The sequence below is a fragment of the Dendroctonus ponderosae genome, unplaced genomic scaffold (genome assembly GCF_020466585.1).
Source record: "Dendroctonus ponderosae isolate FM_Combo_2020 unplaced genomic scaffold, Dpon_F_20191213v2 Dpon_F_20191213_8, whole genome shotgun sequence".
Lineage (NCBI taxonomy): Eukaryota > Metazoa > Arthropoda > Insecta > Coleoptera > Curculionidae > Dendroctonus > Dendroctonus ponderosae.
Genome location: NW_026019016.1, coordinates 11,753,960 through 11,778,342, shown reverse-complemented (window position 1 = coordinate 11,778,342; position 24,383 = coordinate 11,753,960). Strand labels below are relative to the sequence as shown.

At 32.4% G+C, this 24,383-nt stretch overlaps 2 protein-coding genes and 1 long non-coding RNA gene across 8 annotated transcripts in view; 2 read left to right on the top strand and 1 right to left on the bottom strand.

Annotated features, from left to right (window-relative positions):
- The window catches only part of LOC109536109 (obscurin), a 50,145-nt gene extending 42,401 nt beyond the window's left edge, over positions 1–7,744 (bottom strand). Inside the window, 6 exon segments of the mRNA XM_048669061.1 lie at positions 1,262–1,427; positions 2,289–2,459; positions 2,532–2,657; positions 6,918–7,061; positions 7,119–7,240; positions 7,707–7,744. Coding sequence (XP_048525018.1) covers positions 1,262–1,427; positions 2,289–2,459; positions 2,532–2,657; positions 6,918–7,061; positions 7,119–7,240; positions 7,707–7,736 — 759 coding nt within the window. The 5' untranslated portion in view covers positions 7,737–7,744.
- The window catches only part of LOC125505364 (zinc finger protein 136-like), a 75,716-nt gene that overhangs the window by 43,980 nt on the left and 7,353 nt on the right, over positions 1–24,383 (top strand). The window contains exons 1-4 of one of the 4 annotated variants that reach the window (XM_048669059.1): positions 7,964–8,120; positions 20,648–20,882; positions 22,099–22,246; positions 22,447–22,681. In XM_048669059.1, the coding sequence (XP_048525016.1) occupies positions 8,083–8,120; positions 20,648–20,882; positions 22,099–22,116 (291 nt within the window). In that variant the 5' untranslated portion in view covers positions 7,964–8,082 and the 3' untranslated portion in view covers positions 22,117–22,246; positions 22,447–22,681. Of the gene's footprint in view, positions 1–7,963; positions 8,121–20,647; positions 22,247–22,446; positions 22,682–24,383 lie in introns of those variants that run through there. The other 3 variants (XM_048669060.1, XR_007282123.1, XM_048669058.1) reach the window with 3 other exon arrangements.
- On the top strand, positions 15,744–20,476 carry LOC125505365. Of its 3 annotated transcripts, none has more exons than XR_007282125.1 (3): positions 15,744–15,918; positions 19,903–20,113; positions 20,176–20,476. It is a non-coding gene; the product is annotated as an uncharacterized LOC125505365 (long non-coding RNA). The 3 variants fall into 3 exon arrangements; XR_007282126.1 differs by having other exon boundaries at positions 15,745–15,918; positions 19,903–20,109; positions 20,150–20,476; XR_007282124.1 differs by having other exon boundaries at positions 15,752–15,918; positions 19,903–20,109.

Below are 24,383 nucleotides of genomic sequence, written 5' to 3'. Positions count from 1 at the left end.
TAATAAAAGACGTGAGGAAATTCTGTCTTTTTTAAAGACAAAAATTTTTGAGGCGAAATACCCAAAAAGAAGTTTGTAAAAAATGAATCCGCCTCCACAATATAGAACTTATCTATATATGGATATATACGTTGCACAAAAATGGTGACCCTTGTGAGAGATGCGCGGACCCCGGATAATGTGTATTATTCCGTACATAAGATATCAAAAGCCTTGTTAATCGCCATAAAAATACTTGCTTTATATCTCTTTAGCCGTGTTGTCTGGATATTTTTTGATTTACGATATATTTTTTTATTAGCGTTAATGTAAAGTTAGACATATTTTTTCATTCATTGTTCATCCTTTTTGAAGTGATGACTCCCTATACGCAGTTTCCTCTCGCACGCACACAGCCGTGTGATTCTAATAGTGTGTAGTCTGTGGGCCGGTGTCCTTCGGATGCGTTTTAGTTCTAACTGCTTTCGTCAGAAATCGTGCGAAACGGAGCGAATGATCCAATCTCATTGCAATTTGGAGAATTTCATAATTTATATGAAGAACTAAAAAAGAATCGGAAATACTTATTTGTGTTTCAATATCCATTTCATCTCGGTGTGCTAATGACCGAATTCGTACCAATGACTTTAGATCTAGTAGATGAGCAGTACGTTGCAAATAAATTGGAGCATTCGCGTCTTTTCGCACGATTTCTGACAAACGCAGTTGGGAGGAACGTCCGCTCTTAAGGTGAAAGCTATCATAAATTATCATTCATTCTAAGTGGAGATCTTGAAGCTGATTTTTCTGCCGATAGAGCGCAAAATTTAATGTAATTTCTTGAATTAAAATCGTAATTAATGATAATAAATAATACAGAACAAACTACAATCAAGCAATATAAACTCGAGTGTCACAATTTACAATAAATGGAACAAAAAAAAATGTTACGTTTGCTACTTGAATCCCAAAAGCGCACCTTGAAAGTTTAAAAGAAGTGTTGAAAATTTGAAATCCATGTCAAAAATTCTTCCTGATGCTTCATTTCACTACATTTTTTATTGAAAGTGTTATAAACAACACAATCTATTATTATTTTATTCATATTCAAAATTAATTGCCAGTTCCCAGAAGTACTAATTTATATTATAATTTTTTCCATCTCCTGGCAATTTCTAGAAATGTATCCAGAAGAGTTTGGAAACAATTAGGAAAACTATTTTAATGCAACAATTTTAAGCAATTTCCATTAATTTTCGTTAGTCTACCACAATTAACTTACCGCAAAATAGTCAAAAGCTGCATCTGAAGTATCAAGGAATTCCTGAGCCAAATGTTCGTCTTTGCAGTAGTTTACATGGTTGTCGAAATCCCTTTCCAGACGTAAAAACGCTTTTCCAAGAAGAGTGGGTTCGTTTGCGTAATACTTAACACCATCCATCAGAACACTAAAATAATTAAGAAACACGTCTGGTTAATAGTTAAATATATTAAATTAGTTATAAATATTGTTTTCTTGTCTTGCTTTGTATGAAATATTATTAACCATTTTAGGAAGGAACACAAGACATGCTGCACTATAAATTAGTTTTAGTTTAAGAGTTAATTAAGTTAAGTTAATTTTGGTTTAAAGTTTTTAAGTCACTCGCGTTCAAAGTGAAATTTAGAGGGATGAAAGACTATATTTTATGGTCTTAAATACAAGGCGTTGGCGTGAGATTATCAAGCTCCAAAAATTAAGGTTTCCAGGTAGAAACGAGCCCAAATTGTAATGAAAAGAACAAACAAGTAGACACAAAAGTTATGTGGATGTACAAAAAGTTATGCTTTTAAGCTTTCATATATCCGTCAAATTGCATCAAAAATACTTTAGATGAACAATGCTTTTGATTTTATTTAAAACAGAACCAAACATGTATGAGTGTAAACCCATGATTAATTGTTTTATTTCACATGACGAGTTGCGGTTTCCGCTGATTAATTACCAGAAATGTTAAGCTTTGAGCCAACAAATTTGGAATCTGGAAAATTGAATGGAATCAACTTTAACTTTCCTCAGGTAGTGAAGCACTTCCACGTTATTTTCTGGTTGTACGAAATTTTGGTTGCATTTCGTATAAACTGTTGATCAAATATCTGTTTGAGTTTTTTTTTTAATTTTCGTCATTTATATATATTTTATTTGTTGCCTTTCATCTCAATTTTTATGCTAAGAAAAACTTACTGAAATAGCTAAGATTGCCTCAAGTTTTCACTTCGCCTCCCCTTTGGATAAGTAATTCTAGCTTGTTTTATAAAAAGCTACTTACGTCCGGTGAAATTCGGCGATTTCTTTCAAGTTTCCAAATAGAACTGAAAAATTATCTTTGATAATTTTCGGAGTTTTGCCAGATTCAGATGGAATTAGATAGTTTTGCACTACATAGTCCAAGTCCCTGACAAATTCTTGTTCAGTTTCGACAAGCTCTTTAACCACCGCTCTGAAACAACCAAATATGTTTTTGCATTAATATAAAATGCTAAAAGAAACAATATATTAATCTAGCCCTTACTGTCGTCTAAAGGCAGCGTCTCCAGGCAATCCGGATTTTCCCATTGTCGGATCGTCTGCTGTTTGCAGAATTCGACATGGTACCCATCCCTGCTTTTTGCTCCCGTTTACTTCTCTTACAAGCCATCTGAAAAATAATAATGCTGTAACGTTTTATGTCCTTTTCTTATATTGGAAATTCATTTTAAGGCTGTTTTTTAACTATGCTTAAATGCGTTCACTTAATTGTTTCCAATTTCCAATTGTCTTTCAAGCAGAATTAGCAATAAATTTTGGAGGAAGGTGGCCTTAACTTAATGATTTTTCACTAAGTAACTCTTGTATCTTGTACACGCCTTGCCCAACGAAAAAAGCCAGTTTTAGCAATAAAGATTAAAACTCCTTTTTAAATTGTGTTCTTTCCTTGCAATCAAAATTTATTCCAATAACGTGTATTTATTTACTTTGATGTACTTTTCTCGCTTTGCAAGATGCGACTGTACTGTATGTCACACTCTTTCCTACTATTAATAGCTACTTTTTCATACCGTACCCCAATTTATTGAACTGGCCAATGATGGAGGTTTTGATGTATCGTTAGCAAAATTTATGTTTTTGTTCATAGAAAACCAATTTTCTGGAAAATGGTTAATATTTGAGCAATAAACCAAGAAAAGGCTTCTGATGTAAAATGTATTGGCGCTTGAGTATTTGCTGCTAAAATCCCAAAAAAGAAAAAAGTTTCCCAGAGGCGTACAAAGTGGAGGAAGTGGAGGAACACCTTGCAATCTTCCCCACTGCCACGTCCAATAATTCCAGAAAGGTGCGAAAAGTAGCTACTAATAGTGGCATTCTATACACGAAAGCTCATTTCTGTCCTTAAAACGATCCTTAACATATTGGTAAATAATTTTAACGGAATTAGTCTTTAGAGCAAGGAGAGAAAAATGGAATAATAAAGATTTTGATCTTTTATGAGACATTCAGTTTTTCCTTGCGATACTTATAGGCAAGGGTTCAAAAATAGACCTTATTATTGTTTACAGGAAAATTGACAACATTTTGAACAACTGATAAGATAGTGAGTTGATAACATAGGTTTCATTGTAAATAATCAATAAATCCGAAATCAATGTTTAAACTAAATTTTCTTCCTGTTATTCAACGATTTTAATAGTGTAACCTACTCTTCTAATCATTTGTATTATAAGGAGACCCAATACAATTGTTTTCGTGTAAACACTAACGTGTAAAATATCTGAATGCACGCAAGTGTAATTGTTACTACAACTACAACCCTGTATATTGGTGGAAGAAAATGAAAAGAATCCAATTAATGGATTATAAATTACATATATAACTTTTGCCTAGAAACGTCTTTAAAATTTTCATTATTATAATTAACTCCTGTCTGGTAAAATATCGGAAGCAAAGGAATGAAAAACTTTAGGGACCCCACAGAGCAATTCCTATAAAGGCATCAAGAACTATAAAAGATATCTTCAACTGCAGGACGTTTTCAGAATATTAAAAATATTTGGACTTGAGAGTTTAGCTCGCTGTTGGTGATCAGACCTAAGGAACACCTTAATAAGTACAGAGACTTTTAAGAAAGTTTAAACGTATTAAAACTTTCTGTAGAACCTTGTAAGAAGAAGAAAATGCAAGGCAAATTACGACAAACAACTGCAAAGTTAAATAAGAAGAAAAGTAAGAGAAGTACGAGAAACTTATTTTTCTGAACAATGTTGTGAGATAGAAGACTTACAAAGTACATACGGCAATTTTAATTGACTCAAGACAGGAAAGATCATAAAGGAGGCAAAACAAAAATTTATTCAAAATAATTAGGGGACTTATTTCAAGAGCCGAAACAGGAAAACGCGGCTGTAAAATACCAAGGTGGAGACATAAAACCTGCGATAGCTAAGTCCGAGGTAGAAAGTAGGGCTCGAAATTTTAAAAAATCCGAAATTTGAATACTCGTTTTGTGGTTTATTCAAATAGTAAAATTATTCGAATACTCTAATATCTAACGAATATTCGAGTATTCGTTTTCCGTTCACCGTTTTCCAAGAAAAAAAAATGTTATCTCAAATCATTTTTTGATTTGTCGGCACATTAATTGAAGAGTATAACTTCTAAAGGGTCTAAGTGCCATATATTCAAAAATCTATATTTTGCTTGAAAACAGTCGTAAGTGCCATCTGAAAAGGCTCTATATGCATTGGAAACTACTGGATAAAAAAATAATACTTAATGAAAAATATATATCAGTGGTTTTATTAGTAATTGTTGGATTGTACGGTATTTGCTAGAATTCTTCTTATTACCTATTTTGTTTATTGATATTGTAATGCTTATTTTCCATTGGTTTGGTACTCGCTTCGTATCTTAAAAATCCAAAAAAAACCGCAATATTTTTCAAAGGAAACAAAAGGAAAAAAGTTAGTTGGTAAAACAAAATAAAAAAAGATTACTCATCAGGGCGTGATGAAGTAAACGATTTTCACACAGGTTATTTTTGAGCTATTTTTTGACATATAAGAGAGTTGGGCTGAATTAGGCATCAGCGAATAAAAATCCTAATTAACCCACATGCTAAAAACGAAAAAATCTCCAATAGCTCCCTAATTATTCAGTTTACAGAAAGGTTAATAATATCCAGTGGCGCGGTCTGAACTTCATTCTTTTGCGTTTTGGAGATATTCAGGATTTTTTAATACCCCCTATTTAACATTTTCTGAAAAATGATTTCATATGGAAGTTTATAAAGTATTTTAGCCAGATACTTCTATGCATGGCGCACATTTTCGAGAAACAAAATAAAATGTGAAAAAAAAGTTTTGATTTTCCTCAAAGTTCAGAGCGCAAGTATCCGATCGTTTAATCCCAAACTACATAGCAGGCAATTTCCGGATGTCCCTTAAAAAAATCTTTGAGTTATGAGGGACAAAATTCAAACGTAATACGGGCTGTTATGGGAGCTGAAACTTAAAAATAGCCAATATCTCCTTAATTGTTCACGTTAGAGAAAAAGTCAATATCATCTTTTTTGTGCACATTGATCTGCCCTATCCGGTCGAGTGCCCCGAACTAAATATTTCTTTAGCGTTTTGGAGATATTCCGGATTTTTAAAAAATCCCCTTTATAAACGTTTTTCGTTAATTTTTGATGGGGTGATTTTGAACACACCTCTGCACATTTTCAAATTTTGTGAAGAATAACTTTTTTCGATAAGGCGCTTTGTTTCCCAGATAAATATTAAAATGTAAAAAATTAGTGAAAACCCGAGTTTTTGCGGTAAAATATTCGTACAATTTTTTTTTCTATTTTTGTTTTTTCTATTTTGCAGATTTCAATTGTTTTCGGAGGAGCTCATTAGCTATCACATCAGGTCCTGGGGCTTTTCTGTTTTTGAATTCTCCTGTGGTATTCCTAAGTTATTTGCTTGTAATTTCTATGATTTGTTCGTTGTCGTCCTCTTCTTCTTTCTCTCCTTTTTCCCCGTTTATTGGATGTTCATTAGTTCCCTCACTGGAGAGTTCTTTGATGTAAGGTGTCTATTGTTCTGCTGCTATTTTATTAAAGTCGTTATATTCATGAATAGTTTGTTTTCTCCTTTTAAGCATTTTCCTCACTTTGCGTTGCGCTCCATAAAGATCGTGTTTCAACTATTTGATAAATTGTATCCAATGTTCTTTTTTCAAGTTTCTCATCTTTTTTCGTGGTTTCTTGTATCTTTGCATTGCTTATAATTGTTAGGCGTCTCATTGCTGCAATATTGTAGAGATTTTCTTTTGTCGCACGCTAAATCTCTTATTTCGTTGGTAAACCATGGATTTGATACTTTTGTAGAATTGAAGTGAATTTTCCTAACTCCCATACTTTCTTTTGCAGCCTGAAATATTCCATTCTATTTTTGCCCAGAGTTCGTTTACATTTTCCTCTTTTTTTAATGGATTTATCTTGAATCTCTCTTCTAGTCGTTCTTTGTAAAGCCACTTCGTAGTTTGGTCCTCTAAAGAATGATTAACTTGTCGGCACATTTCAGGGTCTTCGGGCGATGCCGAGTCTCTTACGTCAAGAATTTGTTTAGCTACAATTTCGCTGTTTGTTATTATGAAATATATTGTTGAATTCTGACCCTGTGTATTTTGCCTGTGTACTTTTGTTAAGGTTTATAGGAGAAACTGATGTTGTTTATTCTTTAAATATTTTCATATCAGAATTCAGTGAGGTATAATGAGGTAATTCAATATACCAAACTGGAAACCAATATAACAAAAAACTTTGGCGAAACTATCTAAAGCTCGTTCTACTTTCTAAACGTACAACAGATGATTCATGTTAGAATAAAATTTTAAATAGCACAAAAATTTTCTCCACTAGGTATCTACTGCTTACCGTGCATTAACATTTAACCTAGTAGGGGAATGTCTGGAACTAGCATAAGTGCGTCGAGGTTTCACCGAAAGTTTATGTCTTGCAGCGCTGTTATCGAGCAATTCGCCGGAAACTTGGTCCAATTCGGGATCCAGCTTCAGTCTCCTTAAAGCCCAAATGTACTTTATAAAAAAAACTGTAAATCTTCAGTTCAACACATACTTTGAGGATGAAGCTGGATCGCAGATATCGATCAATTCGACGACATCTCCTTCTTGAAGATTCAATTCGTCACTGCTATTGGCTCTGTAAGTTTGCCATGCTACCAGGGTTTCTCCAGGAGTCTAAAAATCAAACATTGATTCCATCAAAAAAACTATTTGGAACTTTAATTCAAACAAATTGTGAATGCATTAGCAAAATTAATGTTAAAGCACTATATATCAAATCAGGATAATAGTCAGGCCAACATCCTATAACGATAAAAACAGGGCATTTAGCTGCATTAAAAGAAAATTTGAACTCTCTATCTAGCTGCCAAGTTTCACATAGATAAAAGCATCATATTAATAAGCTTTACGAACATCTAGCAGCGTTGTTTGTACATACAGGGCGTCGCAAAGTAAAAAACATCTGTGCTTCGTCTGCGATTCTTCAAAGATCGTTCAGTCTTCTGTGGTTTTTTTCGTAAATACATGTGCAAGTGTGTCAGTGTTATTGTGTGTCTCTATAAAAATATAATAAAAGTATTAAAACATTTCTGTTTTTTTTTTGAGAAGGAATTTAATAATTTAATAAATTTGTACTCACATTTGTCGGTTCCTTATAATGAGATGCCATAACTCATCTTAGCACCTAAAAAAACTTAACTTGTATTGGTAATTTTAGCAGTGTGTTTAGCAATAACGCTTTTTAAACTAGTCTTGGAATTTCCTTTGCTAGTTTAGGCGAGCAATTGGCAGTTGTTCGGGATTCAAGGTTTAGCCGGAAAAACGAAATAAATCATCAATGCCTGACCTATTTAGAAACCATAAACTGAGCAATAAATGCGATGTTATTGATTACAATTTGCAACACGCAAATTATTGAAAAGCTATTTTAGGTTTTCAAGTCATCATTAATCGGCTAATCGTCTGAGGACATTCTTGTGAGGAAACTTTGACAGAAACACAACAGCGCACCAACAATGTTCACCTTGAAGACGGACAGAAATTCGAAACTTCGGTAGGTAAATTATGAAACGATTTAGCACTCACCGAACTCAAAGCAAAGCCAATGCAATTGATCTATATAAAGAGTGGGTCAGTCAATCGACCGAGTTAAATATCAATTAATTGGTCTCTTGCCAGGCATCCATCCGCAGCCAGGTGAATATACAGGGAAAACTACCAAATATTTTCGGCAAAAATTTTTTTTATGTAGTAAACATGTAGAATAAGTTCTTGTTTATTTAGACTGTGACTGACATGCGACATTTGTTTAGAGTAAATTATTCAGATTATTGTTCAGATTAGAAAAATTCTTGTGGGCTTTTATAAAAGCTTCTCTTCAGTTTATAGCTGCATTTATTTAATGTCTCTATTTTATACTAGCTCTACCAGACAATTTATTTTTGTGAATTGAATTTGCTTTTCTAACTCATTGATTTTATTAAACTTTGGTATAACTGTAGCTGGCTGTAGCAGTAATAGCTGTAGCACGCTAAAGACGTGCTAAAACTATCCAGTCGGCACAAATTAAAAATAGTTTTATTGGCAATGTTCGTCTTAAAATGCAGAAAGCAGAAAATGAATCTAGTGAGATGAATAGAGCGCGCAGTAACCAAAACAAAATTCCTAAGAGCCAAATTGGTTGCAATAAAATATGCACGTCAGAGCGGATTATACAGGATGCCCCATAAGTACAAAATCAAAACGGTACTGTGATATTCTTTGTCGCACAAGAAGACGATAAATAACAGACGAAAAAAATCGCTGATTTCTATATAAGTGGCTCAAATTTTATTGAATATCAACTACGTAACTATTCTGCATGAACATATGGAAGAACTTAAATATAGCTGCCCGCGAAGTTAAGTTTTGAAATCTGATGAATGAGTTTGTCGGTCAATCAAAAGTAGCTCGGAGACTCGAAATATATTTACAGTACAGAAACGTATACTAAGATCTATCTAAGGAATGTCTCCTTTGCAGTCTTGTTAAGGGGTTTTTAAATCAAAGGGCATTTTAGCCCTGTGCTGTATCATAAATGCTATTTTGAATGGACACACGTTATGGCGACTTAACAGTTCAGGATAACATTTTCGATAACGCAGCAACAGAGGTGTGCTCTATCTCCGAGTTAACGTATGCGTTCTCGACCCAGTTATCCATCAAACGTTAGAAAGGAAAAAAATATTCGATGCATAAAGTGAGATGCCCTTATAAGAATGGTCTATTAGTTAGAGAGACAGTTAACATCAAACCATCGAAGCTTCTAAAACATATGCACCATACTTGTCTTTGTTTATTATTTGCATTCACTTTCAATTTCGTTCGTTATTGTTGTTGTCTTCTCAAACACTTTCAATGGAGCATGTACAGAAGAGGGAAAAAAAATAACCGGCAAACAATTTGAAAATTTAATAGAGTTTGTGGAGGAAAATAAAGCTTATTTTCAAGACCATTTACTAATTGTTCTAATATACAGCTAACCTGTAAGACCACCAAAAGACATATTTTTCTTACAAAGTTTGTTGATTATTTATCGGTATTTATCAGGCGATTCTCTGGAGTAAATAGCGAATAGATAAAATCGATCAAGAACGCTAATAAATATTTGTTTAAAATTTTGTACAAATCTGCATTTACTTCCAAGAGCCTTCACTGATTTTGTTTTCTTTTATTATATTTTAGTTGTCGATATTAAATAAATAAAAGCGTAATTAGCTTCATGCTGTGGTATTTTGTTACTATGAATTATATCATTATTGCAGCTGCCTTTGGTGTTTTTATAAGAATTTTCACTATTGCAAAATGAACGTAGCACATATTGCACCATAGCTTGTATAGTAAAATTCTAATAGATATTTTCAGCCGAGATTTTAATTGAATGAGTGAGTATTTTTGGGAAATTGAACAGAATGAGTTTTAGTTACATAAACCTTACAATCTTCCATAATTAGCGGCTTTTAATAGAAAAATCATATTATCAAACATCTGAAGCAAACTCTTTAGAATCAAAATAAAATCCGAATCTGTCAATCGAAAAATTGAAACTCTACCAAAACGGTTTTTATCATCTATTAAAAGACCGTATCTGCCCATAAAAAAATCAGAATTGTTTTTTGTAATTGTAAGGAAATTAAAAAAAAAATAGCTAAAAGACAAAACTACGCTCTGATTAAACACAATTGTTTTATTTATTTATTCCCCGAGGTTAACTTCGACGGACGCACGTTAAGTTCGATAGCGGTATGTGATTTGATGCTGTTATTCTGAAGCGCTATTTCTTAATATAACGTTCGTCGATAGCGTGCGCCTGTTATAATATAACGAATTTTATGCTTTGCCGAGCGCGAAGACTTTTTAAAAAAACAATTTCTTAGATTATGGACTTTATTACAAAACTACGTTCGTACACGACGGTTAGTTGTAAAAAGACAAAGTTTGCCGGTTTGCACTACTACTTATACTATTCTCCTATCTCTAATACAGTTAAGTCAGCATAGTGTCATGGGTGCTGATCTCGTAGTATTATACAGGGGCATCACTGTGTAGGAATATATAACTAACGGTTTTACTGATACAACACACCAGTTGGAGCCACATAACGTGTTTGACGGATAACATGCACGTTAAAGTTACAGTATACAGGGTGATTCACGGTCGATGGCGTATTAGACATTTAAGGAGAACGCGATGCACGATCTATCTGTAAATTTGTATAACGAAGTCACCAGATATGCTCCATCGGCCTAAAATATTTTCAACAACGCGAGGTTGCCGCTTATACCGAAACGTACACACAACTTTGCTATTTTAAATGAATTGTCTATATAGATATTATTATTTTTTCATAACGATTCCTATATCGATCTAAAGCGGTTTCCGAAATATTTAATAAAATTCATTATTTTTAATCAAAACGTAGCCCCAAGTAATCTTGTATTACAACGCGATTTCCATCCCTGTAAATTTAAAATTTTAGTACTGGGCTCGGAAACCAGGTGTTAGAGCCATAAAGATCCACCATTGTCAAAAATCAACCCTCCACCTCTGTCGAGGCAAATATTTTTTAAAGGTCCCGTTAGTGGAACCTCATGGTGAAGATATTGTGCGTCCCCACACAAAATGCTATGCTTTTTGAAATTTTTTAATAAAATAATTTATAATTTGAAAACGTTTGATTTCACAGCTTAAAGTATAAATGCAAATTTGTAACTTTGTAAATTGTCTATCTAATGAATACAGGTACTTCCATTTGAAAAACAAAAGTTATATTGCGTTAAAAAGTTTTAGTTTGAAGTCCACATTGTTAACACCCTGTACAATGTATTAATATTTTGGTTTAATAGCATTCTTAGCGGACCTGTGCTGATTGGAAAGACGTATTTTTTTGCATCTAAGTCTTTTTTTTGCTTCTACAATGAATTTTTAGATACCATGTTTTTAAGCAAAATTTTACGAAAATGGCGACAATCTGTCAACGTCGCAAGTAAGAAAAAAACAATTTAAGGCGCAAATGCAGCGTTTCAAGCTGCATTCCAGGAGCTAATGAAAAATGAGTAGTTCTATTTAAAAACATATACTTTGATCTTGCCTCGCTTTTCTGAGACACTCTGTATCAAATAAGATATTTTTAAAATGTGCGCACTTGGTGCGTACACAACTTTTATACGAAACTATTTTTCGAAAGTTCAACACCAACGGAAATAATGGACTCTATCTCACTAAAAAAACACCCTGTATATAAGGTTTTGTAATGTTTTTTAATTTGAAAATGCTCTTAAAGTCATTCAAATTATTGGCTGGTCATACTGTATACATTCTTATAATATAATTCGCCGATCATTTTTATTTGAAAATTAATGGGCCGTTTGCAGTAAAAAGTAATTTTAATGTTATTATTCAATCAGAAAATTTCACTGGGGGGGTTCTGGTATTACATCAACAAAAATCCCACTTTTTTGACTATTTACGTACATTTTTACTAATTATCAGTACTAATTGACAAAAGAGTCATATTATGTTATTTTCGACAATTACAAAGACCGGACGAAAGGAAAATTAATTTTAGCTCTTCTGGTTTAAACAGCTTTTTAAAGCGCAATGTTTTTATTCAATTTACCAAAATTAACTGAAATATTACAATACTCATCTAAATATTGATGGAAAAATTACTCACTATGCACTTTAGGGTTCAAATTGTGATCTTATTAACGAAAAAATTAAACTTGGAAAAAAATATAAATTAAGAATTTCAGATTGAACTGAACTGACGCAATCAAATTGTGCTTATTAAGAATGAATTATAGAGAAAACCATCAATTTAATTAAAAATTTGTAAAATATTTTATTTATATTTATAAAAAATTTAAAGTCGACTTTTGCGTTTACTGACTTTTAGTTTTAAATTTGCAACTTAAAATTAATTAAAACAAAATAAGAACGTTATCAAATGAGATAAAATAAGTTCTAAATATGGCAAAACAGTTTGCGTAGTGCTTCTAATGTGGATGGAATTATATAAAATTATCCCAAGTTTAATGAACAAATAGTTCATTGCAATTCAATTTATAAAATATTTTCTTTGCCAAAAAAAGCTTTGTTAATAAGATTGCAACATTCGTTTCTAAATTTACTTCTTGTATATCAATAAATTGACAATAAATAGCTTGTTTGGCTCTATAATATATTTTTAATAATTATCAAAAGAACATAACTCAAGCCTGAATAATTTAACGAAATCTACCAGATATTATGACATTCGAATAATATAGGTAGTTATAATAAAGTCTTGGCAATGGAATTGTTCAGATGAGACATCAGTGTTTATGAATCCCGAAACATGTTTTACACGTATTTTAAGAACAATTCCAATGTTGCATGTTTTAGGAAAAGCTTCTACTATTTAATCTTCCACTTTATGTAAGGGATTTGAATTGAATCAACACAACAAGAACGTTTTGTTTAGTTAATTCAACGCATGTTGCTAGTTTTCAATTGAAAAATGTTTTATTTTTAACTGTTAGTGTAACAGTAGTCCTACTATTTTTTGATAACTTAATCACATTTTAAACCTGTACAATCGCTAAATGACGAGACATGGATCCAAAGGAAATTCGAAAACTTGAGCACACACAACACAATTTCACAGTGTGAATGTGGATGAACGTAATCGCGTTAATAAACTTGATTTTTATGCACCTAATTATGTTCGATTGCACCCTGAAATATACGAAACAACTAAAAAACCTAAAAATAAACTATTCGTTTAAGTTTGCGGACGGGGACTGGTCCGAACACAATTTTTGCATCCACATGTCTAACTTGAGAGTTATTCTGGTACACTTGGCTCTGTATTTCGATCGTTGATAAATGCCTAATTGAAGCTATTTTTGGCGCAAAAATCCAATTCATTTCAGAAGCATAAGTCGATTTTTTTCGAATTTAACTTAGTTTATTAATAGCTTGAAAAGACCGCTTGTTTTTTCCCACTAATTTTTTCGCAAAATTGGTAAAAGAGTCGAAGATTAGAACCGGCTCATAGATTTTCGTAAATGAAAGTCTAAAATAATCCTTGGTCCTGTCCAAAGGTTTTTGATAAAAATGCTTTTATATATTCACTAGCCCAACAACTAGATGGATTCGCATCATTAGTAGGCAAGTTCACAGCGCTTTGGCAAAGTCCAATTAGATTTTTCATTAAAGCCAGTAGAGAATGTTAAGTAACACTCTATGCAAGTAAACAAAGTAACTTACTTGAGAAAGTTGAATTTATTTGCTAATAATTTTTAATCAAAATTAATTTTGACTATAGCTAAATTAACATGTTTTTTTGTTGAGGACTTGTTTGAACTTGAGAAAGTTGAATTTATTTGCTAATAATTTTTAATCAAAATTAATTTTGAGTATAGCTAAATTAGCATAATTTTTTATCCTGATCATTTGTACAAATTTGAATTATTTTGGATTAGTCAGAAAAATTATTAAAGTTGATCAAATATAAAGTCAATAAATATCACGGGCTTCCAGCTAGTTCGATTGACGATTTATAGGTATACATATTTCTAAGTTATTCTGTTTAACTCCCGAGACACTAGTTTTTTATTTTGTCATTATTTTCATTATGTTATTTAGAATTCATTATTTCTATATTTTTAAACGAAAGGACAAGACGTCTAAATTCATTCAAACCTCCTAATAACTGCTCGTATTTGAAAGAAAGTAACAGTTTCGAGTTTAGTTTTAGAAAATAAATTTTATTTTAGACAATGCAGAAATCATCAATCAATAATTGAAAATTTTTCGTTTCTTTATATTTGACTCAAAGACTTAATGAAAACTAAACTTTCTTATAAAAAAAACTTTTAATTCAAGTTTTTAAAACAAAAAATATAAATTCAAATCCATATACGTATAATTCAAATGTAAGTACCTGCAAATTTAAAAATTAATAATTTATGAATTATTATAATATACGATATATATTATATATACAATACATGTCTACGGAAAAAGTAAATCAAACGAATCGAGGTAAAATTGAAAATTCTGCTTGAAACTAAGCTGCAATTAAGGGAGAATTAAGTTTCACGTAAACAAACAGTTTTAAAGTATGCAACAGGTTATTGTTTAAAAAATATAATTCGTTAAATACAGTGAAATTCTATACTTAAAACTATTAAAAAGATACAGAAGAAAACACATGACGCGCGTTTCTGCAGCTATATACACCTTAGAAGGCGGATTTAAAAATAAATAATCGAGTTATATCGTCAATAGGAGATATTTATATAGCATACTAGTCAAACAGAAAATGGTCAAGAAATTATAATCGTAGCAATTTATATCTCACCTAACAAAAGTATGAAGAAGATCATCGAATTCATACATGAAAATGTATTAATATACAGGGTGATTCACGGTCGATGGCGTAGTAGATCTCTATGCTCTATCGGCCTAAAATATTTTCAGCAATGCGAGGTTGCCGCTTATACCGAAAAGTACATACAACTTAGCTATTTTAAATGAAACACCCTGTATATTATTGCACGGTTGGCGATACAGATATGATTATTTTTTCATAACGATTCCTATATCGATCTAAAGCGGTTTCCGAAATATTACATAAAATAAATTTTTTTACAAACTTCCTGTTGGGTATTTCGCCTCAAAAATTTTTGTCTTTAAAAAAGACAGAATTTCCTCACGTCTGTTAGTACAGATTGATAAATAGTGCTCTTATTTCGCAAAATATTTAAATTTTTGAATTGATTATGTAGGGCCTGTGTCGCCAAAATACCTTGCTCTGATTGAACTCAATGCTACATTTATCAGTTAGGTAGATATCTAAAGCAGATAATCTCAGTAATAAAAGAGTTTCAGCAAAGACCAATGTTGTCAACTCCACCGCATTGGTCAAACACCAAACAATACAGCACAACAAGTTTGACTTCAATAATTTAAGAATTTTAGATTGTCAACCGCAAATATCAAAAATACTTTTGAGTGAATCCATCTTCATTAAAATCAATGCCTCGGTTAATTTTCTTAATTACAACAACATTCTGCCAGAAATTAAAAAGTGACGAACATCGATCTACTTTCTATAGTAGAATAGTTAACCCGTCGAATGATGGTTTTCTGCTAACAACAAATAAATAAATGAAAAAAAAAATTAATATTTTCATATCAGCTAGTCATTCTTCACATTTTTCACATACGGACACGATGATTAACGAAATCAGTACAATATTACACCTGCCTCTGTTAAGCATGCTCTCTCCATTATTCCATGGTGGAGATGCACTAAATTATTGGTGAGTGGCCTTAATTATGATTGCGTCTCTGTCTTGCCAAATATTTTTTTACCCTTTTCAATTTTTTAGCTGTTTTATCTTGTGATGCCTTTAAATTGATATGTCTCTTTGTCCTTTGTCTTGTATATTCAATTTCACTGTTATTTGGGTTCCGTTTGAATTTTACATTGATGGCAAATAACTTTTATTTAATGTTAATACTGGCTTAAATAAAGCCGACACTTTGGCCAAAGAAAAAAGGTATTTTTTCTCTGCCAACGCGCATCAACGCGTTAAGGGATATGTAAACAATCCCATCAATAATTTACTTAACAATTCAGGAAAAATTACTTCTGCCATAGCAAATTTAAATAATTTAAATATAACTAGCAATGCAACATTAGACAATAATGTTGCGAATATATGATAATACGACAATTATTCAATGGGAAGCATGAAAAATAGGAAACGTATCACCCAATTGCGTTTAATTGCATTTTCCAAAACTCATATCATAGGACGACTGAATTTTGGTAACATTATCAACTAATTATTTACAGACAGAGTTTCAAGGTCCATTTCAACTCCAAAATTGCTTTCAGACGCAAGTTCCAAGTCATATGGTATATTTTTTTGCTCTCTTACTATAGTATATTTTATTATTTTATTTTTTATTATAACAATTTTAAACACTTTTTAACAGATACTTCACTCTCAAGACTTCTATTGTTGAATTTAATCTTTCAGTAGACGATAAACGCATTTTATAAATTTAATTCTATAGTATATTTTGCAATGTTAGTTACTGTTTCAACTGATTATTGAGTCTCAAGCGTCCCAAGATCGACATTAATATTCCGAAAACTCATACGTATATGTATTATGTCTGGTATATTTTGCAATTTTAGCTACTCTTTCAAATGATTCTTCAGTCTACAGCGTTCTAATGTCGAAATTAATTTCCCAGGAGCCTCTGAACGCATTTTCCAAAAATATAATTATTTTACAATAATATTCAATTATACAGGGTGTGCAATGGGGATCTCCGCAACCGTAAGAGATACGAAGTTGGTTAAATTAGTAAAAAGTTGCGCAATCAATGGGCCATATATATGGCGTTTTCAGAAAACAAGAATTTCTTTTAATATTTGCGATATTTAGAAAAAAGTGATTTTTCGGGTTTTCGTTTTTTCTCATTCTTGAAGTTATTTCGAATCATCTAAAAAAACAAAAAATACCTTCACATTGCGCTTTTTCAATCTTTACAAGATGGTCTCGATGAAAATTTTACTACAACGTTTCGTTTCTTGGAAACCATCATCAACTTTTGTTTTTCATATGGACCGAAAACAGTACATATCGTAATAGATAGCTCTTTTAATAGCGACTTCGACAATGTATGACAGTATGATTTATTGCAGTTATTGCGTCAAAAATCTAGTTTTTAATAAACGATGTCTATTTTACATGTGCAACAAATATCCTGGAAGGTTACATTTTCATAAGTCAAATTTTAGACCTCTAGCTCTCAACTTAGGGAGTACGTGCCATTTACCAAACTTACTAAAACCAGAATAAAACCTTTCAATCAAGAAAAAGTTATACAAAAATAGTAATTTAAATAAAATGAGTATACCAACACCAGAAAAAGAAAACAAAAAAGTTTATAATAAATGTTCAAGCAGGTGATCATTATTTTCTAAACACAGGTACGCTCTTCTAACCGATCTAGAGCTATGGAATTAAATGCTTCGGTAAATAAGTAATGCATTGTTCAAAAGTGTCGAAATAGTGAACGTACACTTGGTTTTAAATGTAACCCCAAAGAAATAAGTCGATTGGGGACAAGTCTGGCGGTCGTGCTGGCCAGGAAACGTTACCATAAGTTCCGATCAATCTTCCTGGAAACTGTTGAGACAGGCAGTCTCGAACTTGTCTGGCATTGTGCGCAGGAGCTCCCTCTTGTTTTTTGCAAGACCAGCAATTTTGTACATTTTCTAGCTACACAATATCTAAGCTTTCTTCTAATTGATATTCCAATAAGTTAAGGTAACGTTCTGCGGTCAAACTGGGGTGATAAAAGGTTTCAATAGTCGTGTTCCAAAAGTTCCGCGCCACAATAGTTAAAGCCAAATCGGTGTTGATGACTGGATTCATTTTTTCCTATGTGTTGTTTTGTACCCAATTATGGGTGTTTCGCCTACTGAAAATTCCGTTGTTAGTCCGACCAAATGGATTTGATGAACTGAATGAATGTCCTTCATCTAATTTCATCTCCAGTTTGAAGTCCTTGGCAAATTCCCAATATAAAGGGTTTACAGCTATTTTTATTTACAATGAATTGAGCGGTTGATTTAAGTACTCCAATTTGATTTTCAATTTCCCTTGTTGACATTTCAGGCTTTTCAACAACTGCTTGAATAACGTGGTATTCTTTTTCCTCATTGGAAGGTTTTTTCTGGTTACACTATTGTTGTGAGCCAAGATGAAATATGAAAACTTATAAAATGTTTCTTCGTTTGTAAAATTGTTTCCCGGCAAAATGAAAAACGCTCGAGAAATTTCGGATACTGATGTGCATTAAATACTTATTGACAGTTGTTAGAACTGACAAGCGCAATGTTGATATCGTTTACTAATAGAAATGGGGATAATCTATGAAAACCTGTTTTTTGACCCAATAACCGGAATAAATCACACTTTGTTACATATCGTTGAATTCGCTATTAAACGGGCTATTTAATACGCGATGTACTTTTTTTCGATCCATATGAAAAACAAAAGTTGATGATTTCAAAGAAGCGAAATGTTGTAATGAATTTTCTTCGAAACCATGTTGTTGAGCTTGAAAAGGTGCCATGCGGAAGTATTTAATTAACAAAGTTTAGATACTTACGAGAGTTTTTAAATTTGAATACAATTTTGTAATTCCGGGCTGCTGTCAAATTTTCACTCGTTGTCAAAATTGGTAAATTTAAAAATATGCAAATTTGTTTTATAGTTTTAGTAAGTTATTAGGTACCTACTCATAGAATTTGTGCTGCTTATAACACTTATTATGTAAGCAATTTTTGAGAAAATAATCCAAATGCGTGTTTGCGTTGAAAGATATATTTTTGCACAATGTACCAACATCTGTTGCCATTTTAACTATAACAACGTTCTAAAAGGGGTTATATTATTTGCTTTTATGTTGTGTTTACTGTAGGGTAAACATTTATCTTTTCATTTTTGACAAGATCTGTCCAATATTTGAAATGATTCCAGAGAAAAGTCTGAAGTTGTCAGAGAACTGACTTATTTCTAAGACAATAACCAGAATCAAATGCTGGTTGTTTACTCAGAATAAAATTATTTCTAAAAAAAGCTCCACGCATTGCAAAGTTGAAAGTTGAAAGTAAAACCTGTCAGTTTCAACCATCAGACAATGCTACAGATTAAATGAAGGTGTTCTAATATAAAAAGGTTATAAAGCAGGCTGTTGATAGCGTGCTGTCATGAGTTGCGCCATCAGCCCAACACACCTTCAAACAGATACAGCCAAATCAGCAGCCAATTCTAGAGAACACTTTATAGACACTTTTGTCCTCTTTATGACAAGTCTTAATTGTTGTACTCATTCTCTATTTATAAGCCGTGCGATTACAACTCGATTTGTAGCACTTGCGAATAAATCGTTTTTAAAAAACATATTTTCAAAACGAAAATATGTCATGCAAGGAATTGTTTTTGTATTTTCAACTATAAGTTTCAGAAGATGTATTCACAACATACAAAATTACAATTCGAAATTTGGAAATGTCTGTTAAGTGCAGAAGCTAAATTTGTTATTATTAAGAGTTTGATACCAAATTATCTCGATCTTTAATGTAAGCAGAATTTTGATACTATCTTCTCTGAATGTTGCGTTGTGGCGGAAAAAAGTTGCAATTTATTGGTCCTTAGGATGTTTTCAAAAGAACTCGGACAAGCAGACACCTTCAGCTGATGACACTCCTGTTTTAGATGTCCAGTTAAAATGATGTAAATATTTAATGATGTCGTGATGGACGAGATTACTATCGAAGAATACCGATAGTGCGATAAGATCAAAACAAAGACGAATATCGTAAATGTTAAATAGAGTATAAAGAAATCTCAAAATATGGAACGCAACAATTGTAACAAGAACAACGAAACGTTTGCAAGTATCTTGATAAAATAGATGAAAATGTTGGTGAAGGAAGATGAACAGAAATAATTCTTTATTTAGTTTCAATTAATCATTGTAATTTTCAGATCTCAAAATCGTATCAAACTGCGGGCTAACGTTAAAATAAAAGAGGAAACTTAAATTGAATTGGCGTAGATTTGGCATAATAAAAGAACCCCAATCCTGCCCAATTAATATATTTGATACTAACTTGAAAGCAGTTCTTTTTTCAACTTTGCCAATCGAGGTTCAGGTTATCTTCAATCAACAGTGAAACGAAGTGCAACTTTTGCAGTGAAAGCTTTCCAAATTTGGATAAATGAATCTTAATTATTTAACTTGCTTTTAACATTCGCAATAAAAATTAATGCCTTTGTGTAGTTTTCATATTCGACTTTTAATTTGATTTTCTGCCTGTCTTGTTATTCTTTTGTGGATGTGAGTTGTTCGTCCACTTGTTGGGCCTTGCTGATAATGCTATTGCCGAAAGAGCTTGGCCAAATTTTTTTATTGAATAACAATACACAAAACGGTGCTTCTATGCTACTTTATTTGTAGATATCTAGATGATAGCAGACACATGTTTGATCTTGAAGTGCAGGACGAAATTGACATCGAAGAACAGGAATCGTCGCATATATTCAAGTTAGAAAAAGACGCAAGTGATGCGACGCTCACATTCAAAGTCGATGATAATTTGGAGAATCCTGAATATATGCAAACGCTGAACACAAATGCTACAGAAGAATTAGACGGCTGCAAATGTAACGTATTTTGCGAAACGTTTGTTTTGGTAGGTGATTTCAAGCCTCATATTATCAAACGTTCGGAAGATAGAACTCTTCAATGCAAATTAACGTTTGAGGGAAATGTTTCCTTAAAGGTTCACATTCGGAAACACACTCAAGGAAGACGGTATCATTGTAAAATTTGTAATAAAACCTATTTTTCTTTTTGGGATTTATCTCAGCATGTGAATAGTCATTCAGACAATCGCCCTTATGTATGTAAAAAATCAAAGTTAATAAAGCCATTAATGAGAGTCTGAGGGCAGTTGGAAAAATGATCGAAGATGAGTTTCACAGTCTGCTTCAAGAGGGAAAATATTCGTGGGCATAATGCGTAGAAAAAATCGAGATTTGTAATGAAACAGCCTGTAAAGCACAGTGTCAAGTTGTTCACATGTTCAAATGTTCATCGCAGTATTCGAAAAGAGGGCTAAATTATTTGCTATCTTTTTGCAAAGCTTGTCATCAACCGAGAATATGAGCTTGTTTGATTTCCTTTATTATTTACTGTTTTGCTGTTGTTATAATCGTATATTAAACGTCGTTTTAATTTTGAGACCCAAATGAGAAAAATATATGTTTTTATAACATTAGATCGTTCTTATAATTGGAATTTGCGCTGCATGTCGATAACTGGAATTGCGGAACATAAAACCTCAACATATAGAAGATACTACAAAATGTTTTATTATTTTTATTTCTGAATCTAAAACTTAGCGACAACGTTCTTTTGTTGTACCGAAACATTTTTAACCTACAGTAAAAAAATATATGAACATTTGTTCTATCTCAAAGAATGCTACAGATTTATCATTTTTTTTTATTCGATTTAGTGGAAAATGCCTTCTCCGCACATTGTTTTCGGAGGTCGTCAGCAACTATTCTTGCTGATGACTGTGGTGGTTTGCTAGACTTAAAAAGATACGGCGGCTGAAAATCATCAACCCGTTGAAGGATATGTGAACAATCCCATCAAGAATAAAATTAACAATTCAGGAAAAATTACATCTGCCATAACAACTGTAGATAATTCCAATATAACTGGCAATGCAACATTGGATAATGTATCTAAGACATTAAGATAGTTATTTAATGAGAAGTGTGGGAAATAGGAAACGTATCACCCAATTGCGTTTAATCGCATTTTCCAAAACTCATATCATAGTATATGAATCAATTTTGGTAACAGTATCAACTAATTATAATAATTCTAATTTTTAGGTCTCAGAAACCCATTAAACTGCAGCCCGACATTAATATAAAAGAGCAAATTAAAATTGCTTCCACCGAAAGCTTTCTAAATTTAGAAAATATGCTGATTCCTGACTGGTTATTTTACCGTATTGAGGACCAGTACTTACTTTGACACGTTCGTGAAAAATTTTCATGTTTTTGTGTTGGTTTTTATTCTACTTTTAATTTTATTTTTTGACTGTTGATTTCCTGTTTTGGATATGACTTGTTGGTCCCCTTGTTGGGCCTTGCTGACAATGCTATTGTCGAAAAAGCTTGGCCAACTTCTTTATGAAATAATAAGACAAAAACGGTGCTTTTATGCTACTTTTGTAGGTATTCAGACGATAGCAGACACATGTTTGATGTTGAATTGAGGGAAGTAGTTGGAATCGAAGAACATAAATTGTCGCATATGGTAGAGTTAAAAAACGTTGCAAGTGATGCGACACTCATATTCAGCGTCGAGGATAATTTAGAAAAAAATGGAAAAATGCAAATACTGAACACAAATGCCACAGAAGAATTAGAAGGCTACAAACGTAACGCATGTGCCGAAACGTTTGTTTTGGTAGGTGATTTTAAGGCTCATATTATCAAACGTTTGGAAGATAAACTTCTTCAATGTGTGATTTGCGGATTAAAGCTTCAGGGAAATGTTTTGTTAACGATCCACATTTTAAATCACACTCAACAAAGACAGTATCACTGTAAAATTTGTAATAAATCATTTTCGTGTTCATCGATGTTATCTACGCATCTAAAAACTCATTCAGAAAATCGCGCTTTTGAGTGCAACATTTGCCACTTAAGTTTCAAAAGAAAAGATCATCTAATTACGCATCAAAACAAGCATTCCAAACAAAAACAGTTCGTTTGCAAGATTTGTCAGCAACAGTTTCTATACGCCTCAACTTTAGGTCATCATTTAAAAACGCATTCAGATGATCGCCCTCATGCCTGTGAGTTCTGCAGTTTAACATTCAAATCGAAAGCCATTCTGAATATTCATCGAAATAAACATGCAAAACAAAGTCAATATACATGCAATATCTGCAATAAAACGTTTCTATATTCGAGCAGTCTATGGGAACATATGAAAACCCATTCGGACAATCGTCCATTTCAATGCACCATTTGCAATGCTAGTTTCAAAGCAAATAGTAAGTTAACTCGTCATAGTAAAATTGTACATAAAACAAGCGACGAAGGAAAGTAAGGATTAAAAAGTTAAAGTAAATAAAGCCATTAATGAGAGTCTGAGGGTAGTTAGGAAAATGATTTAAGGTGAGTTTCACAGTCTGCTTCAAGAAGGAAAATATTCGTAAGCATAATGCGTAGAAAAATTCGAGATATCTAATGAAACAGCCTGCAAAGCACATTTTACGCAGGACCAAATTATTTGTTATATTTTCCAAAGCTTGTCATCGACCGACAATGTGAGCTTGTTCGGTTTCCTTTATTATTTGCTGCTTTCCTGTTGTTATTTTAAAGTATATTTAGGACATTTTACGCTTGCTTCAGTTGAATGCAATTAGTAAATTATTTAGGACAAGTCTTGCTGATGAAACTTCATATTGAAGTGTTGAAAATATATGATAAGTTGAAATATACTCATTACTTTATGAAAACTGGTTGTTTCTACATTTTCCTTAGGCATTTGCCGTTTTTCACAAAATATCATAAATGCGTGTTTGTGTGAAGGCTTTTCTCAATGTACCATCCGTCCATCATCCGGGGGCGTTTTGACGATGGCAACGTTCTAAAAGGGCTAAAATATTAGGTTTGTTCGTGGTATTTTTTTAAATCTAACAAATGTATATAATTGCTGTATTGTTGAGTCAAATCACTCAGATTTATGTGGTTTATCAATTTATCACCTTAAAATTTAGTAGTAACCTGTAGATTAACATCATCAACTGAATTATTAGAACCTTGATCACTGTTGGTATTTGAATCATGAATAACTTCGTTTCTTCCTGTGACTTGCATGTCAGGACCTTGCTTATTTTCTTGTGTGGTAAAATGTAATAGATAATTACGCCTTCCTTTGCAATTACGACATGACCCAGATTTATTTATAGATTTATACAAGCCTTTAGTTTTCGAATTTGTCACAGCATAGAAGATACTGAGAGTTGTAAGAAATCTTTAGTAGCGGCCTTGTATAAGTTATATATGTAGGGGCGTTCGTTTATACTTAGAACAAGTAAACATCAACTACTATAAAAACATATATTTACACTCCCAAACGGTAGACAATGTGTAATGGC